The sequence below is a fragment of the Mastigoproctus giganteus genome, chromosome 2 (assembly GCF_048544385.1).
Source record: "Mastigoproctus giganteus isolate SK-2022 chromosome 2, ASM4854438v1, whole genome shotgun sequence".
Lineage (NCBI taxonomy): Eukaryota > Metazoa > Arthropoda > Arachnida > Uropygi > Thelyphonidae > Mastigoproctus > Mastigoproctus giganteus.
Window position 1 is genome coordinate 92,985,768 of NC_143576.1, and position 20,416 is coordinate 93,006,183.

The 20,416-nt window shown below is 36.0% G+C and overlaps 1 protein-coding gene across 1 annotated transcript in view; it reads left to right on the forward strand.

The window, feature by feature from the left end:
- The window catches only part of TfIIB (transcription factor IIB), a 145,118-nt gene that overhangs the window by 45,644 nt on the left and 79,058 nt on the right, over positions 1 to 20,416 (forward strand). Inside the window, exon 6 of the mRNA XM_090368585.1 lies at positions 509 to 638. Coding sequence (XP_090224711.1) covers positions 509 to 638 — 130 coding nt within the window. The remainder of the gene's footprint in view (positions 1 to 508; positions 639 to 20,416) is intronic.

Consider the following 20,416-nt stretch of genomic DNA (forward strand, 5'->3'; position numbering starts at 1 on the left):
ATGATCTATGAAATGTAGCAGGCATCATCAGTATCCAAGCAGAGCGAAGCAGGTCCAGGCAGTGTTGAAAACTTGCTGTGTCATAGTCGTTCCTTAGCTTATTCAACAAGCTATGTTAAAGAAAAATTTTTCCCCAAAAAAATGCCACCGTGCTAATATAGTGGCATGATGCCATACCATTTCCTCTGAATGTATAGTGAGCCTCAACTGCCATTGGCTAAATACACACCAATGAAAGAAAATGGTCAGCAAAACAGAATATTATACGCAGTTCTATATTTTCTCTAAGAAGTACCCTTTTTAGAAACAAGCACGATAATTATGCAGTACTATCGCCAGCACTTTGTCTGATGCACTGTTAAATCCACAAAAATAGAGTATCATTGGCAGGTTAATAAAATTGTCTTGTAGCAAGGATATTTAATATAAATAAATGCTAGTAAATATGATGAAGATGATAAATTATTTTCCATTTTTCTGAATTTGTGTGTTTTTTTTTCCCTAATAGGACAGAGCAAACAGTCTGTTCAAACAAGTCCATGATGGTAAAACTTTGAAGGGGCGAAGCAATGATGCTATAGCTTCTGCTTGTTTGTACATTGCTTGCAGGCAAGAAGGTGTTCCTAGAACATTTAAAGGTAGTTACACAAACATTTTGATGTTAATATTTTATCGAAATTTTTATAGTGTAATTTATTGTTTATTTAGTTCTGATAGTTTGTGATTGCTTGTTCACTGTTTTGTTTCTTGAACTCAGCTCTCAGTATCTACAGGAAATTGAAATAAAAGGCCTTAGCAGTAAAGTTGTTAAAGTTTTCTCCAGAATCACTAGACTGACTTGGACACAACCATCTGTCTAAAAAAAAAAAAAAAAAAAACTTTTAGATTAAGGTGACTAGATGCCCTATTTTTCTGGGAATTGGCCCTGGTGTCCTGATTCCCCCTCCCCCACCTCTATGCACAGAGATATCCTATTTTTCTAAAATTTTAAACTTTAATGGTTTTAATGTTACCTCAGCAGCTTTTATCTCTCTTTGCGTGAATTCATTTCATTCGTAAACTTTTTGAAGGTGTATCTACTAAATATTACTTCATAAAAAGCATTCACATTTCTAGTGCTGGAGAAACCATTTATGCACATAGCTCCAGTTCACCAAGAGCTGATTCTAAGAAAAATAACGATGACGGCTGGGCATATTTCCCTTCTTTCCCACCTTTCATCCTTCCCTTTTTCTTTTTTCTCTTTTATCTATAAGTGGTTTTAGTGATACAGGTTTTGCATATATCTTCTGTGCCATCCTGCTAAGCAGCTTCTGGGCTAAAAGGCAGAATTTCACACACAAGAAATAAATTTGAATTTAGTAAAATTACCATTAGCAAAGGCACATGATGCAAGAACGCAAGCTTATATACGGTGTCGTAACTAGCTTTTCATGTGATGTGACCTGTACAAAGTTTTGTTTTTGGGCCCCTTAACAAATACAATATAACAATTCAATTCCATTTCAGGGCCCCTTTTGTCCTGGGCCCTGGGCACCTGTTGCACCTGCCTATTTACGGCACTGCTTATATAGCATCAGCCAAAAAAAAAAAAAAAACCCTCATTTCACCCATCCACTCGCTCCAAATGTTTGTCTAGTTCTGCCTTGGATCTATTTAAGCTATCAACTTCTACAGCGACAGATGGAAGTTTGTTCCAGCAATCAACCACCTGCTGGCTAAAGGCAAACTTCCGCACATCTGTCCTACAACTGTCTTTCCTCAGTTTGAATTTATGCCATCTCAGGCGATTATTCTGATCAAGGTAAAAATTGTAGTATTTACAATAACTGGAGAGACTACATTGCAATATCCATTAATCTAGTTCAAGGATGCAGTGTTATTTTCTTTATTAGTTTGTGAAACTATAATTTTGAGAATTTTGTTCTTTAGATGATATAACATGCAACACGCTATTGGCAGATTCAGAAATTTGCTGTTATCCAAGCAGTTGGTCAGATGTTAAAATTTCTCAAGTATTGAAAGCATTTTTTCTTGCAGTAGAAAGTAGTTATGATACTACTTAATTATTCCACAAATATATTGATGACATAATGTAATGAAGTGCAGTATATTGTATATATTAAACCATAAATTCTTCTCTTTGGAAATATTTATTTTTTATTTTTAGAGCACATATCACCCAAAGTTCTTATTTTCTTGGATGTGAAGTTCATTTTTGTTTCTATTTGTTCAAGTCACTATCTAGTTTATCATTATTTTAGATCAGTTTTCAATAAGTGAAAAGAATTAAGTGATGCATGTCTAGAAAACATATATAGAAAATCTGTGCTTAACTGCATGCTGATTATCCATTAATGAATTTTCTTTTAACTTGGCAGCAGCGGCAACACAGTCATAAGGACCACGTGTTTCTTTTCTTCAAAAAAATCGATTTTTAAAATTCAGATCAATTTAAAAATGTTTTTAATTGGTATTTCATAATGCACCATTAAGCATGCAAAAATTCAAACTAGCACATGCGTACAAACAGGTGGCGTGTCAAAAATCCATATGACACACGTGGACCTCAGAATTGCTTAGGAGGTAGAGGTAACAAAACGGTAGGAACTGGTGTTGGTCATAATTTTCTATCCCACCGCAGTACTGCCCAAACTATTTATATACTTGAAATACAGCATAACTTTAATCTTCCAATTCTTGCTACTTTTATTGCCATATTCTAAAACATTACCTGACACAGATGGCATTTAGGAAAAGACTCTTAAGTAAGTATTAATGAATAGAATTGAGGTTTATGTGACTGCATTAGAGACTTAAATGAGGTTTTTTTGAAAACTAACTTACAAGTACATTTTTAATGGAATATGTATTGTGCTGTTCACCTGGAGAAATAGCAAATATAGCACATTTGGTGAAGCCTATTTTAGAATAATTTCTTTTCACAATCTGTTTCCTGCAGAATTTGTGGTTTTCAATGGATGCACCAATATATAGCTAAAGTTTATAGAATCAAAATTACAACTGAAGGGGACGAAACCCAAAAATTTTAAATTATATGAACAGTGTCATTAAATCAGTAAAAAAAAGTAAGGAAAAAAGAAGTAAACAGGAAAGTGACTTAAACGTAGCATTTTTTTTTTTTTTTTTTTTTTTTAAATGTAATGACCTAAAACTGTATACAATGGACCCATCACTTAAACTCTGAAACTTCCTAAATTGTGAAACCCACTATCTGAAAAGACCTCGGCCATTGTCATAACTAGCACCACAGATACTTTCAACTTCTGCACCATCATACAAATGCTTGCTACCTTCCAAGCTGTTGTTTTAAGTGAACCAAACAAATGGAAATTGCTACAGGAAAGGCCAGAGCTGTAGAGAGGATGGTCAAGAAATTGTCACCCTAAATCATTAATAGTCTGTTTGATCCCTTCACCATCATAACATATGAGGAGCAGTACAAAATTAATGCCTCCTAATTTTTTGCTTTCAAATGTGGCACTGTAGATCATTTTGCATGTTACTAGAGATTTCTAGTTTCACCATACTGAAAGACACTGTGATCGGTCTCGTGAGTGCAGCACATGGATAGTTCAAAGCAGTGGATGTTACAGATATACATATCAAGAAAAGAGTGGTGATTGAATTTCTTACCAAGGAAGAAGTGGTGCCTATCGAAATACATACATGTCTCAAAATGTTTATGGTGACAATACTGTAGATGTGAGTACAATTAGACTTTGGGTAAGACACTTTAAGAGTGGGGAAAGTGACATTGTTGACAATCCCCAAAGTGGCAGGCCAGTAATGTCAGTGACAACCGACAAGAGCCGGATCAACACTCTGATCAGAGGACCATCGCATCACAACCAGCGAATTGTGCAATGCTGTAGGTATAGGGAAGCCTGCTGTTGATAACCATCATAAAGGAACTAGGCTACGAGGTTTGCACCCAGGGGTCCCAAAAATGCTGACATGTGAGCACAAAGAAGCCCGGAAAGTCATCTGTATTGTCTTCTACTGCACTACGAGAGTGAAGGAGAGGTTTTTCTTTCAACCATAGTCACAGGTGATGAAACCTGGGTCTACCATTATGACCCTGAAACGAAGAGACAGTTGGAGTGGCACCATTGAAATTCACCACGCAAGAAGTTCAAAAGACGGCCTTTTGTCAGTAAAGTCATGGTGACAGTGTTTTGAGACAAAGATGGGGGTCTTGCTTGTGGACTTCTCGGAGCGTGGCCCCACAATCAACTCAGATCAAAAAAGTGGAAATGTTGAAAAAGTTAAAAGCTCGCATCTGTAAAGTTTGACTGGACATAAACCTTAATGAGGTTCTTATCTGTGACAACGAATGGCCCACTCCATTCTGTGCACGATGGAGGTCATTGCAAAACTGGGGTGCACTGTTCTTCCTCACTCCTCTCATAGATAGTCTTGATCTTGCACCTTCCGACTATCACCTCTTCGGCCCACTGAAGGATGCACTCCATGGAACCCATTTTGCAGATGACCAGCTCAAGCGCACCGTGTTTGCAAAACCCTCCAGGCAAGAGTAAGGACTTTTACAGGATTGGAATACAGCATCTGAGTCAGATGGCAGAAGTGCATAAAAAGTGATGGTGACTGTGAAAAAATAACAGTGTTTAATTAATGATGGAGGATTAATAAGTAAAAGGCATTGTTGTAGGAATTAAAATTTCTGAGGAAAAAAATAAAAAGCATTACTTTTGTACCGCTCCTTTAGCAAATTAATATAATTAAAGACTTATTTTCAAAGAATGTAAATTTGAACTCCTCTAACTCACATTTCCAATAGATTCTAGAAATATGAGCCAAAACACTGCCTTTTCCTGTCAGTAAATCAGTAAAGGATGCCTTCCTTTTTGGTCAGAGTTATGAAAGACTAATGAGAGATCAGTACAGAACCAATATGTCATGAACATCAAAACAGTTTGATGAATGAACTGATTTGCAGTATGCCACATGCCACAACTTCATTGCAAACCTTGTTTTATACATATGGTAAAAAATATTGTGCTGTCTAGGTGATTTCAGTGTTGATACAGCCCATCAAAGTGTTACAATATCATATTTAATTCACTCATAGCCAAAGCTGGAACTTTTATGAATATAAATAAATTAGGTGGACTAGGTTTGGCAGTTTGTGGACTGTAAATTTTTAAAACCAAAGCATTTCTTTATGGCAATCAAAAGTCTGCTGTTTTCAAACAGAATTCGTAGATAGCTAGTTAAAGAGTATTCAGAAGCATTAAGTTAAATATTATTTAATTTTAACTTAATATAATCATATTTCTAGAACAGTTTCACCATTCAGTAGCACTCTTTGGAGAACAAGATTTTGAACCAAATTGAAATGAATAAGTTTTGCAAAAAAAAAGTTTCTAGTACTTTCAATATCATTGAAATAAAAAATATTTTGCTGTTTTGGCTGGTCTTTCATAATAGCAAAAGAATTGAGTGTACAGTAGCCCTTGTTTGTGGAATGGACAAGTGCACAAGGAAGCTTGAAATATAACAAATTATCCCATCATGCTTTTTAACAGTTGCTATAACAGTAGCCCAACTACCCTCGTGCTGCACAGTCATGTTGGAATTTGTTGTGTCACTCCTTTTTTGTATGATCAGTTGCTTCACTGTGGCTTATCTGTTCCATGGATGGCATGTTTTATCCTCCCCTCATCCCCATTAATGAGCAATGTGTGGGTGGTTTGAATGGGTCCTCTGGCTCATGATTCTCCCAAAAATTGTTCCACAATTGATACACACAAGACAGTTAATTTTCATGATTTTTTTATCCAAGCAACAGAGGCGAAGTTACTTTCAACTTGTTGGGGAATGTACTGAAGCTGTTCAAAGAATACTGCTATTTTTATACTTCCATTTTTAATTTCAGAAAGCTGTTAAGGACATAAGTTAAAACTCACACATGTGCATTGCATATATTAATGTTTTGTTAAGGAAATAATAAAATAAACAGATTAATAATAATTAAATGTCAAACCATTTTGCAAGTGCCATAATAATAAGCAAGACAAAATACATTTTGTACAACAATTAAATATAAAATAAAAGGTATCTAATTTCTGTAGAAAACTAAGAAATAACTAGAGCAGATGGGCCTATCCAGTTGTAAAAAAAGAAACAACAAAACGGGTGTAAGGAAACCCTTAGCTGTAATTATAAGGGCATCATTGGATTCATGTGGATGGCTATACACTGGAGATGTACAAATGCCCATCCCCGATTCACAAAGGGAGATCAAAGGGTGACATGAGTAATTACAAATCTATTAGCTTAACTTCTGTTCCAGGGAAAATATTGGAGTCATGGTTTAAAGAAGTAATGTAGGACCATGTCAACAGGAGTGCAGTTATACTGCGGTTATAGTATGGGTTTATTAAGGCGAGATCTTGTTTGACCAATTTGATTGGATATTATGACAAAGTGACAAAGGAACTGGATGCAAAACTTAATTTTGATATCATATACTTGGATTTCAGGAAAGCTTTGGATACTGTTGTGCATAAAAAAGACTGCTGTACAAGTTGGATCAGTGTGGCATTAGGTTACTGCTATGGATAAAGGGATGGTTGAGTGGGAGAAGACAGAGTGGTTAGCAATGGAGACTGCTCTTCATGGACTAATGTTATTAGTGGTCTTGCAGGGTTTTGTGCTTGGCACATTGTTTTCTGTATTTATTAATGATATTGATCAAGGCATATCAGGCTTAATATTTAACTTTGCGGATGATATGGAGGTTGGCATTGTGATTAATGATAGTATTTAGGCTATGCTACTGCAATGTGCCCTAGAAAAATTAGGTAGATTGGCTGATATGTGGCAATTGAAGATTAATGTTGATAAATGCAAGGTACTGCATGTGGGTAGTGGTAATCCCAAAATAACATACCAAGTGTGTGGTACCACACATAGGGTAATGGAAAATTAACCGAACATGGGGGTAATTGTGCAGTCAAATATGAAGTTCTATGAGCAGTGCAGACAGGCTGCTAGGACAGCTCATGGATTTTTGTCAATGCTATATAGTTTTCCTGCAGGAATAAGGGGGTGATTTTTCCATTGTATAAGGCAATAGTTAGGCTACAACTTGCGTACTGCATACCTGTCTGGAAGCCTCATTTTAGGAAGGATGTGGGTCTGTCAGAATGTGTGCAGAGAACAAAAACAAGATTAATGAAGGGAACAAAAGTATGCTCTTACCAAGAAAGGTTCCTGCTAGGAGATCTGATTGAGGTGTTTAAGGCTTTGATTAGATTGAGTAAAGTCAGTGCTTATGGTATTCTTCCTCTTGCTAGACATTGAATTTATTCAAATTGAGGAAGGATAGTTGCAGGATTGATGTGTCTAAATTTTCTTTCAGCCAGTGGTTACAGTAGTTGATTGTTTTAACAAATTTCCATCTAGTGGATAGTTTGAATAAATTCAAGGAAGAACTATAACAGACTTTTATAGGGTTTAGACAGGTGATGTGGTAATTTTTTTTTTTTTTTTTTTGTTTATTATACTGTATAAGCTTGCTTTCTTGCATTATTTTTACTGCTAATACAAATGGTTCAACCATGTCAGTCATTGTGCTGGTTTTGTTTTCAGAATCATATTGTTCACTGTAAATAATATGCTAAATATATTATTTACATTGAAACCAAAACTAGCATATTGAAGCTGAAGGCAAAAATAATAAGTAGTCATGCAGGACCTGGAAAGTTCTTTGCAAATATAATTGCAGGTAAACAATATTTGTTCACTTCCAAAACAGCCTAAATAAAACTTTGTCCGTATTTTGGAAGGTGCTGAATGTTTCAGCCTTCATAACTTGAACCAATAATTAAGTTTAATTGATATTTTTTAGGGCCATCTGTTAAGTCCTGTGCAAATTCTTCTAGGTTAACCTGGTTGTACTTTCATTTGTAACAAAAAAGTTGTACTGGACCTGACAAGTGCCAAACTTACTTTTCAATTGGTGCCTCCATAGCCAGGTATGCAGGAGCAGCAGTGCATAGCACACGCTTCTTGATTAGACCAGGGTTTGAGCCTGTGACCACCAAATACGGAGGATGCAGAAAGGTCAGGTAATGATCACTGCATATCCCCGGAGCAATATGGCCTTAGTTAGTAATGCTCCTAAAAACCAAACAACAACTTTTCAATTTTTGGAAAGGTTTAGTTTTTTTAAATTAAAACAGTATTTTTACTATTTGATTGTAATACATATTATTTATTTTTTTAATGAAAAATGTGAAAATTTAATATGATATATTTTTATACTTGCCATTTTCAATAAAACATCATTAATTCTGATGAAAATAATAGAAAAGTTATAGATATACTTGTAAATATTATATCACTTCTGTTTACAAGTTTGAAACCATTATAAGTGCAGAATTTCAAAATTACGTGTACACATATTTCTGCTTGTGTTATATAAATATTAAAAAAAAAAAAAAAAAAAAATGTTTTCTCTCTGTCTCCATCTCACGTGCAAAATACATATATATTTTAGATACTCTTAGTTATTTCCATTTCCAAGTTTCAAAAATTGTAGAGCATGAACTTTTAAAATTTGGAGAAGCACCCAAGAAGTTCCACACAGAAATCGTAACAAAAACACTTTTACAGCAGTAGACAGGTGCTCCCCACATGTAATTCTGAGTAAACAATAAATGTTTGCTTCCAAAATTGTTCATGTAAAATTGCTCTATATTTATGGGGTACGGAAAGTTTTGGCCATTAATCTTGAACCAGTATGCACAATTAAATTTCAGAGGGGATCTTGTCAAGTCTTCTGTGATACATCCCTCTCTGAAAACAGTACACAACTCTGCATTAACCAACGGGTCAATGCAGAGTTGTGTTTTCACTCTTCTACTTTTGGGAACTCCATTTTTGAGAGATATCTAAATTTATACTCCTTTACTGGTCATAAAAACACATTTGCAACTTTTCAGATTTTTTGAAATCCGATATTTATATCTTTTATGGTTTTCTGGCTAGTTTAGGTAATTTGGATGTTCCCAAAGTTTTTCAAATATGTAAATATGCATATGTTGTGTTATGTTTTATTTTTCAGTGTGGAATTCACAGTCATCATTAAGCTAATATTTAGGCTCTTCTAATATTTAAAGCAGAGATATCAGTCAATATGCTCAGTTTGATGCACTTTCAGTTTCTTTTCTTGGACTAGTGATTCTTGCAAGTTTTATGTGATTTATTCACTTGTAAGTAGTTTATTTTTAATTATTTGCTTTTAAAACTGTTTTTCAAGAAAAAATAAATCCTTGGAACAAGTTTCCCTAGAATTAATTTTTTTTTTTTTTTTTTCTCTGTACATAGTTTTCTTCAAATGTTTTGGATGACAGACACTGCTGCGTGGGGGGTGGGGGAACCTTCCATTTCATAATTGGCAAAAATATTATTTATCATAATAAAGTGTACTACAGTGAATCATTAATTTGAAGTTCAAGTGGCCAAAATACATTTGTTTTGATTTAAACACGGAAAGATTTGCACAAGGCACGAATGTCAGTATTAAGAGAAATTTTTTAGTCAGATAGTCATATTAATTCTGTCCTAAATATTCACAATTTTAATTTAAAATGTTAAGAATATTTTAGTTTTGTTGTAATAGACAATAGATGATTGTAAAGTTTCCTGAAGCAGTGTTAGTCCTTTGATAAATATGACTTAATTTACATACACAAAAAAAATAATTCCACAACCAAAGTAAAAAAAAGTTTATAACATATCAATGGGATATTTTTCCAACTGTACCTACACATTGGACATTCTCTCTCTCTCTCTCTCTCTCTCTCTCTCTCTCTCTCTCTCTCTCTCAATTATATGTAATAAACAATATAGGTCTTGTATTAAAGCACAGCTCGTATACTTCAAACTGCCTAATTATTATGGCAATGGAAATGAAACATTATTTATGATTACATTCAAGAAATTGAGAAAGATTTTGTATAGCTCAATATATATATATTTTTTAATACTCCTTTTGAAAGGTGTTTTTCAAAAAGTATGAGGGGTGATCATTTAATTTGCATAGTGCAAGATTTTGTTTATTGTATGAACTTTCCATAACTGCCACTAGAGGTGCTCTCCCTGATCACTACTGAGCAGACTCTGTGTGTATGCCAGTACTTGTCTAGCTAGTGAAAAGAGGTTTTTTTTTTTTAGCTGCGTGTCACTGACGATCGTTTTGAAGCAACTTTGATGGTGAACATACAGATTGAACAGCAATATGTGATTCATATCAGACAGGCCTTAAATGCATTGGAAACAGTTAAAGATGAATGAAGCATATGGTATTGAGTGCCATGGTAGGACGGCCATATTTAAATGGCACAAGAATTAAGTGAAGACTTTGAGAGTCTATTGCAGACGACCCAAGACCTGGTCAGCCTTCCTCCTCAACAACTGAGCAAATTGCAAAAGCCCAGGTAATCTTGGACGAAGACAGAAAAATTGCACTTCATGAATTATTTTTTTGGAATGTCCATTTCATACGGTAGCGCTCACAATATTGTGAAAAGATCATGTGAAAATGTCTCAAATCTGTGCCTGTTGGATTCCACACAATTTGACTCCAGAACAAAAATAGCAAAGACTTGTGCAAAGAAATGTTTGATTGTTTTGAAATGCAGGGTCAAAACTTAAACCGAATAATGACTTGTGATGAAACTTGGATTTTTCACTATGATTCAGAGACAAAACAACAGTCAAGTGAGTGGAAGCATTCTGATTCACCAAGACTTAAGAAATTTCGATCTTGTTCAGCTGACAAACTAATGGTTCTTTTAGCCCAACGGCTAAAAGTTCAGAGGAACAACACAACATGACACTACACAACATAAACCTTACACTTTTTAAAATCTCTGGCCTTCACAGTGTTCTGTGTTCTTTCACAAACAGAGTACACAACACGGAGATGGGGGAAACCCCTGGGGCTGTTAGACAATGAACACTTTACACTTTTACGGTAAAACCCCACAAGGCACTGAACTCATCCTGAAGTGTGATCTCTGAATGGGATCTTCTTAAAGTGTCTGAAGAGGAGATGTGTTCAGAACTAAAATCACAAAGATTGACAGCTGCAAAGCGAATGTTCATACTTAGGGATGGGAATCTAGTCCCAAATAGAAACATCATCCTTACTTTTAATATGCCAACATCCCCTAGTGAGGTTAAAGCTGGTTATCTAAATTGCATAATATGTCCATATGTTCCTAACTCATTAATGTGCTTCAAGTGCCAAAAATATGGACATTCACAAATTGCCTGTCACGGTGCTCTAGCTTGGCTTGCTGTAATTCAAAGGAACATGAAATTACATCATGGAAAGCTACAAAACCCATTTGCATTAACTGCCAAGGCAAGCACCCTGCATACTCTCAAGCCTGCCAGAGGTGGAAAGAAAAAGAAATACGATTTAAAGTAAGAGTTAAACACCTCATATCAAGAGGCCAGAAAAGTAGTCAAACCAGTAAATAGCAATAAGGCAACATATGCTAAAAAGGTTGCCAAGAAATATTCTATAGGTACTCAAACTGAAATGACTACCACCAAAGGAGTCATTTACACCTATCACCTGCTATTTACTGAGTTCAGAAAAACCAGCACAGAAAACTCAGTCAGCTGCCATTCCAATATCGATACCTCCTTGTATAGCAGCAATACAAAAATCAAGCAGTAACATAACAGCACAGGAAGCCCAACTGCTAAGAAAAAATGGATGTTGAAACTTAAGGAGGTACCTGATGAAACTGTCTTGGAGCTCTTTGCGGAGGAAGAAATGGACACAGGACAGCATCCATACTTCTGCAAAAAAAGATAAATCCAGGACTGAAAACATTAAGCCCTCAGTGCTTAGGAAACTGACTGACAGATCCACCAAGCCCATGTTAATGGCTAAATTCCTACAGTGGAATTGTCATGGATTCCGTTGAAATGCAGAAGACATCGAGGTACTCCTGCAAAAGCACAAACCAGCCTCCCTTTGCTTACAGGAGACTTATTTAAACGCAAATGATGGTCCCACTGTTTATAACATCACGATTATTCTTAATGATAGAATTGGAATTTCTAATGGTACAATTGGTCCTGCTGATGAGGCTACTGACTAGATGCTTTTTTGGGAGCTGCTAAGTTGAACTTTATTGATTTGAAATTATTGTTTTTTGCTAACTTTAGATTTAAAATTAGTAGTGTAGTATTTGTTCTTTACTTGACCCTTGTAATTGCTTAAAAAACCACAGCCAACTTCTACCAGTGTTGTGTCGATAAGAACATTCGAATTTTGTTGCCATTGCTTTAATATTGTTATAGGAGATACTTGGAGGGTTCTATGTAGCTTTGTAGCAGTGTAATCAGTATTAGAAGAGGCTTATAGACTAAAATTTATAGCACTACATACATATTTTAGTAACCTACCTTTATCATGTAGTCCATAATGTATAACATTAATATTCATAGAGCTTCTAGTATCAGTGATTTAGCATAGATATAGTATTGCAAATAACTTAAACTTGATAGGAGATATGAAATACACATACAGTAAACACCACATTACAATATATATATATATATTTAATAATGTAAACTTTATAACATGACTGTACATAGTGTTATTCTGCATTAGGATATAAGTTTAGGTAGTATTTTTAATTATACTGAATTTGAACCGAAATCATGCCTCGGAGCAGCAAACAAAAGGCTCGTAGTGGGAGTGCTGTGGTTCAGGGAAGAACTGAAGGGGGCAGTTGTCCTCTGAATTACACCTTATGAAATGTACTCCTTGTTTGATGTTTGCTGTCTGCAAACATCAAACAAGGCTATCAGGAACAGGACATGATATTGTCAAGTCAAATGTCTTTGTGTGTGCCCGATGTAGAGTGTGAGGATATTAGATGCCAGCTCAGCATTGTTATGGGCCTTCATGAGAGCTTGAAGAACAGGTTGGATTCCCTCGAAGAATTTAAAATGGGTGCCCATCAAGCCCTCAGCTGCCCACATCAACACCAAAGCTCGCACTTGACCATCAGCAACACAGTAGCGACCATAAGACAGAATGTGCTGGTCCCACAGGAGCTATTTGTTGGTAACTTTCTTTTCAGGGAAATGGGAACTATATTGTGCAAAAAGGATAGGTGGAACAGGACCGGGGTGTCTGCCAGGAGCAAAATTTGATGATATTGTAGAGCAGATATCATCTTTTAAGTTCACAAAAGGTGATATTGTTGTACATGTTGGCAGATATGCAGACTTACTTAACAAGTACAGGTCAATATTGGGGGGGGGGGGGATCAGGATTAAATTTGAAAGTGTCTTCACTTCTGCCCAGGCATGACAGGAGGGAATATATGATTAGAGCCTTGTCAGTCAGTTCAGCCCTGGAGAAATTGTGCAAGGCTCATGGTGTAGAATTTTTCTCAGCGTGGTCTCTGCTTATTAATAGTTGAGACTGCTTTTACAAGGATGGGATACACTTAAATAGAAAGGGTGCAAGAATATTTGCTGATGCTCTTGAGGCAGTGTTACATGAGTTGGAAAATTGCTAGTTTGGTGGGGGGGGGGATACATAGACTAATAGTATGAATAGTAATAGCATTTGCCATATAGTGCAGCAAAAGCTGCACTGACAAAAAAAAAAAAAAAAAAAAAAAAGAGACAAGAAAACAGATTATATGCTCCCCTCCTCACACAAGTAAGTACAGGAACTCCCTGACTTACGTAAGGATTGTGTTCCGCAGAACGCTACACAAGTCAGATTTTTCCCTCATGCTTGTGCAGCACTCGCAACTGTGCTCGCTGAATCGATTGAATCAAAAAAGAAATGTTCAACAAACATGTAAATAGAATTGTTTATTGTATTTATTCAATTTTTTATCTCGTGCGCAGGAAAAATGACAAAAGCGTGCAATTTTATAAAATTACAAAAAAAGAGGAGACAGGCATAACACTAGTAATTTTTACCTCTTGAGCATTATTGCCAGAATCGACGTCTTCAGCTGATAAGTACACCGCTGCGGAGGTTGAGGGCTCTGGAGATATAGAATGGTTCGGCCGCTCAATTGCTTACGAAAGAACATACTAATGGATGACTGGGCGGTGCCTTTTTTTCTTTTCATCGTAGATTTCTTTGTAGCAAGCAAGCATATCATTCACCCCTCTGTTAACTTTTAAGAATCGTTTGCTGTCAGGATCCATCCTCTCAAACCTCGCCATTGACAATGCAATTTCACAAAATGCCATTGCCATCTCTCTGGTGATGAAGCGTCTCGGCTCCTCATTTGATTCATCTTGAGCTTTGTCAGCATTTTCTTCTTTCATTGTCGCCGCCTACAAGTCGATAAGGTCTTCGTTAGATAATTCCTTCTCTTCCTCTATTAACTCCGCCATGTCTTTGGCATCAACCTCCAACTGAAGTAGCTCTGCTGCAACCTTTACAATCTTGTCTGTAACCTCTTCATGTGATTTGTCTTTTTCAAATCCTTCGAAGCCTTTTACATGCCATGGGCATATTTTCTTCCATGCACTATTTAAACAACTTTTAGTAATTTCCACTCAGGCCTTATTAATGTTTAAGATGGCATGGTAAATATGGTAAGATTTTGAAAAGTCTCTGAACTTAATTTTTCTCACCATCTACTGCAGACAATGCCTGAGTAAATGTTGTGTGACAATAGTATGCTTTTGAATTCAAAATAATACCCTGATCCATAGGTTGGGTGAGTGAAGTTGTGTTCGGTAGAAATATGACTCACGTTCGAAGTGAAATCATCTAGATGTGTAGAATGTCCAGGAGCATTATCTAATAGAAGCAAAATCTTGAAAGGAATGTCATTGTCTTTACAATATTTTTCAACCTCTGGAATGAAGCAGCATTTAAACCAATCCTCAAAGAGAGCTGTTGTTATCCATGCTCTCTGATTCGATTGGAAATGCACAGGTAGGGTGGCTTTATCGATGCTCTTAAATGCTCAAGGATTTCCAGAATAGTACGAAAGCAGTGGTTTTAATCTGTAATCTCCTGCTGCATTAGCCCCAAGCAAGAGCGTAGCCCTAGCTTTTGACACCTTGAACCTGGCAATGTATGTTTGATCTGGCGTTTTTTTCCAATACAAAGCAGTCTCGTCAACGTTAAAAATTTGCTGCGTTGAATAGCCGCCTTCATCAATAATTTTTTCCAACACATCACAATTTCTCTGCAGCTGCAGAATCGGCTCTAGTGACTTCACTGCGTACTTTAATGTGGCGGAAAGCAGCGAGATGCTTGAGCCTATTAAACCACCCATTGCTTGTCATGAACTTGGGTTGGGGTTCGCCGTACTTATCCTTAATATCTTTATAAATACTTGTTGCTTTTACTTGAATGGTCATTAGACTCTGGAAAACTCACTTATGAATCTGATTTTCCATCCTCATATTATTAACAGCTCTTCCATCTTCGTATAGCACCTGAACACTGTTTTGTGATCACTGTTGATCTTAAGTGCATTGATCCTTTGACTGTTCTTAATTAATCATCTTCATTTCTAAAGTAATTTTTTTTTCGTTTCCTGGCACTGCCAGCACTTGCGATTTCTGTTGGTCCCTTTCCCTTCATCATTGTAATATGTAAATAGGAATGAAGAAAAGTTTCTGAAAATTTGTTTTTTATATGATTGAAGATTTCAGTGAAGGGGAACACATTTCTCCATAATAGCATAAAAACCCACAAAATTGCAATTATTAGTATTATCGCAAATGCAATAAGATCGAGTTTACTACCCATTTATAATTAGATGCACTAAGCCCAATAAACTGAAAAGTGTGAATTGTTTTTGTTGTTTTATGGTCGTGTCCTCCAGAAACATGCTTTAGAAAAATATCACAAAGGCGTTCAAAATCGATTTTTATAACTGAACATATGATAATGATGAAAGGGTGGTGCAATTTCCATTATAAATATGACATTTTAGAGGGATAAATAGCTTAGAGCTTAGATATGAGATTTTAGAGGGATTAATATAGCGAAATTTTCAACTTCCAGAGACTTGGAATGAATTGCAAAAAAAAAAAAAAAAAAACACAATATGTTATTGGGTTCACATTATGATATTTTCATGATACCTCAATATTTTCCTGCGTGATGCAAAATACGTTTCAACAATTTTTTTTTAAGTTTGCACCAGCCGGCAAAAACTTAAGTAAAGTCGAATTTCTGTAAGTCAGGGAGTTCCTGCATCCAGTTGACCATTGAATTTATTCAAAATGTCAGCCTTGAACTGCAAAGGCAACTGATTCAAGCAATCAATGACTCACTGGCTAAAAGAAAACTTCCTACAATCTAACTTAAACCTCAAGCCCTGTAATTGAAGTTATGACCCCTAGTTCTGGAATTCTTTATAACAGTGAGAATTCCACTTTCATTAATTTTACTAATCCCTCTCAAAACCTTATAAGCCTCATTCAGGTCAGCTCTGAGGTGCCTGGTTGTCAGGCTCTGTAGCCCACATAATCTGAGTCTTTCCTCATACTTTATAATTTCCTCATACTGTTGTTCTTCTGCCGATCTCGCCATTCAAGTTGCTTATCTTTGGACCCTTTCAAGAAGCCCAATGTCATTTTTTCAAATGAGGCTGTTGTTGATCTAATAGATCAACAATAGCTGCAGGCAAAGGTAAAAGTGATTCTTGCACTTCTATTGAAACAAAGCAGTAGCCTAGAAAGCAAGGTGCAGGAATTTCAAGGACTGCTGGGAATCATCATGGAATAAGTAAATATATGGGCTGGGTTAGGATAACTAAGAGTAAGAACAGGTGCATGTATACTGTACTGCTGTACTTGCAAGTACACTGCTATACTTGCAAGTACAGCAGTGCTAGGAGCATAGTCAATAAATTTGATGAATTTTAAGTGCTTGTCAAGACATCAAATGTGATTATTGTTGGGATATCAGAGAGAGAGAGAGAGAGAGAGAGAGATGGTGTCACACAGATATAAGGAATGCAGAATTTGAATATGGGGAGTGCTATATGTGCAGAAAGGACATCATTTATTTATACACACAATTTTATATACATTCTCAAGATTTTCATTTATATAAGGTTTACATAAAAGATTTATATAAATTTTATATACACTGACATTCTCATCATAATAATATGATATCATGTTATATGTATGTATGTTTTCTTGTTTTGGGTGGCCGCTAGATATGTCCAACTCCACCTTGAGAATTCTGTGTTGCAACAGTACTACTGTTTACAGGCCTGATAGTTTAAGGCCATTTCACTGTCAAGAAATGAAAGCCACCTACACAGTTGCTTCTCACCTCCTGTCTTTAGGCATGTGAGCCTGGGCCTTGCTCTACTGTCTAATGCGTAGTGCACCAATAAGACGTTCATTGTAGGAAGTGCTGTACCGATAGACGAAAAAGATTCCTCAAGCTGCCCAACCAAGGAAAAAAAGAGAGAGCGAGACTAGTGGTGGATACCTCAGTATATATTTAAGTAATTCTTAACCCAATGAAAGGACCATTTCTAACTTCTAAAGCTCTAGAAGTAATTATTTTATCTTATAAATATTTTATTTTATTTGCAAATAATATCATTTTGCATATGATATTATTTGCAAAAATAACAAGCATAAGCTGCCATGTCCCAAAATTGTTGGGCAGTCACCATAATCCAATGAACCAAAAGAGACTGGATAAAGCCATAATAACAGGTTATAATAAGTACAAATAAATATACATATGTGCAATCCATACAAATAATAAAATCAATTTTTTCCCAATCTTGGAAGTATTATTTACATAAGTTCCTATTAAAAATAATGCATAATATAATACATGCAATATAACACAAAATGCCACGAACCCTTCTAGGTTCATCGTACAATATTACTCTAAATTTATGATGACTTCTTTTGAAGACCTGGTTGGAAAACCACTGGAAAGCCTTAAATTTATTGTGCCAAAATGTATACATTGTCCTTGTTTAATGGGTTGAGTTTGTTGAAATAGCTCCAGTATTAGATCTTGGTACTAAGGGCATGATAGTAGCATGTGTTTTAGTCCTCCGTGCACCACAAGTGCAGCAACAGGGATATACCCGAGGGGCTTGCATCTGGTGAGTATGGAACACCCAGGGTCCTGAGCTGATATAATTTTTCTGTTTCTTGGCGATTACCTTCTACTTCTGATTCTTTTCTCTCTCTCTCTCTCTCTCTCTCTCTCTCTCTCTCTCTCTCTCTCTCTCTCTCACACACACACACACACACAGGGTAACTCAGAATTTTTTTTTTTTTTTTTTTTGGCTGGTGCAGCAAAAGCCTCAGGCTTCCTTCCACCCCGTGGCTAATGGCAACAGGGATCAATTTCGAGTCCTAAACTACAAAGCTTATCCTTCAATGACCTGTGTTCTGTTAATATAAATGAGGTTGTCATTGATGAATAAAACCACTTCTTTATTTCTTTATTAGTAGCAAATGAAGCATCCTGTATAAAACACCTAGTCCAGTATCAGAATTCTTCCAAACTGCAATAAATTTTGACCATAGGTTTGTCTTCTCTTGTTTTATATCCAAAAGAGGATTATTTTCATTGTTAAAGATATTAACTGACTGACTTTTCTTTAAATATGAAATCATTCCTGTGAACGCCACATATAGGTCTAAAGGAATGCATCCAGAAATAACTTGCACAGCATTTGTGGCAGTTGTCCTGCAGCATCTAAGGGTTGTCAGAATCATAACATGCTGTATTTATAATATTTTAGCCTTTACTTTCATGTGAGTTACCTGTGGGAACTATACAATTGCTGCATATGATATTATTTGCAAAAATATTGCCTTGCAATATAGTGCCAATGTTTGATGCCCCAATCTGTTCGCGACAGATGTTTCACATTTCCTGTAAATTACTTAATTTTCACTGCCAGATTCTTGACATATTTGGAATAAAAGAGAATTTATCGTCAGTTAACAGTTCCAGATATTTGTTTTGTGGGACATACGGAATTTGCACGTTACTGATTTTGATTGATGATGGCCTGTTATAATCAAGTTTATGATTAAAAAGCATGATTTTGGTTTTAGACTCTGAGATTTTGAGTTAGTTTAAAGCGGCCCAATTCTGTAGATCTTCCAGTATTTCCTTACCGTTAGTCTCCAATACTAGCCTTGATTTACCTAGGATACATAACACAAGGTCATCTGCATAAGCTATTTTACAACAGTTAGGATTTTCTTTTATAAGCCATTGATCTAGTACAGAATTCCAAAGGAGAGGCCCAAGAACAGAGCCCTCTGGGCATCTGCAAATTTAGAGTAAACTATTTTTGATGCTGTGATATTACTTTGATCTGGTGATTTTTAAAGTATGATCTTATAACGTGGTACAAAAGCTTGTCGCAATTTGCGAGCCTGAAAGACCTGAGGGCACTCTCCCGCCATAGGGAGTCGAAAGCACCCTCAAAGTCTATGAAGATGACCATGTATTTTTCAGTTGAAGTTTTGCATTGATTGAACAGGCTAAGGATTGCATCCTCAGCCGAGGTGCCCTTTTTAAAACTAAATATTTTTAATAGGGCAATTTTCCAAAAGTCAGGGAAAATCCCATCAAGTAAGCACTTATTAAAAACATTCAATAAGATTTGAGGGTGGAGTAGATACATCTTTTTAATGGCAACATTTTCTACCAAGTCAAATCCAGGACACTTGGAGAGATTTATTTTGGAGATTGCCTGGCCTAGTTCATCAAGATTGAAGAGAATAGTGCCATCAGAACCTTCATATTCATTATTTTCCTGTCATATCAGTGCCTTCATCAGGATTGTCTTCTGGAAACAGTCTTGCAATAATTGCCTAAACCGTCTGAGTATTCCTTCCTTCAAACTGAACAGAATGATATATCTCTGGGGTAATGAGCTTATCTCTACAGATTTTATGTACAAGTATCCATGGATCAGAATTACCAGCCTGTGACACCAGATTCTGCCATGAGGATCTCTTTGTGTCAGCAATTGCTTTGAAGTATTGTCTTTGCAAATTCCTAAAGTGATCTTTAAGATGTTGGACCTCCATGCCATTCTAATATCAATGACGTTGAAAATTGCATCTAGCTTCGTTCACTATTCTCCTGTGGTAAGATGACTAGTCCACCAAGGAGTGGAGCCTTTTCTTTTTATCTTTTTCCTAGTAGATTCTTTCAAAACCCTAAACAAAGTATTTTGAATTGTGTGAGCATTTCTAGCACAGTCAGCCTATTCAGTTGTATACATTTATCCTCACTGAGTTCCCTCTGCAAAGAAGTGTTTGAATTTTGTCCAATTTGTTGTTTTTATTTCAAAACAGTTTAAATCCTGCAGTTTGAATAAATCAC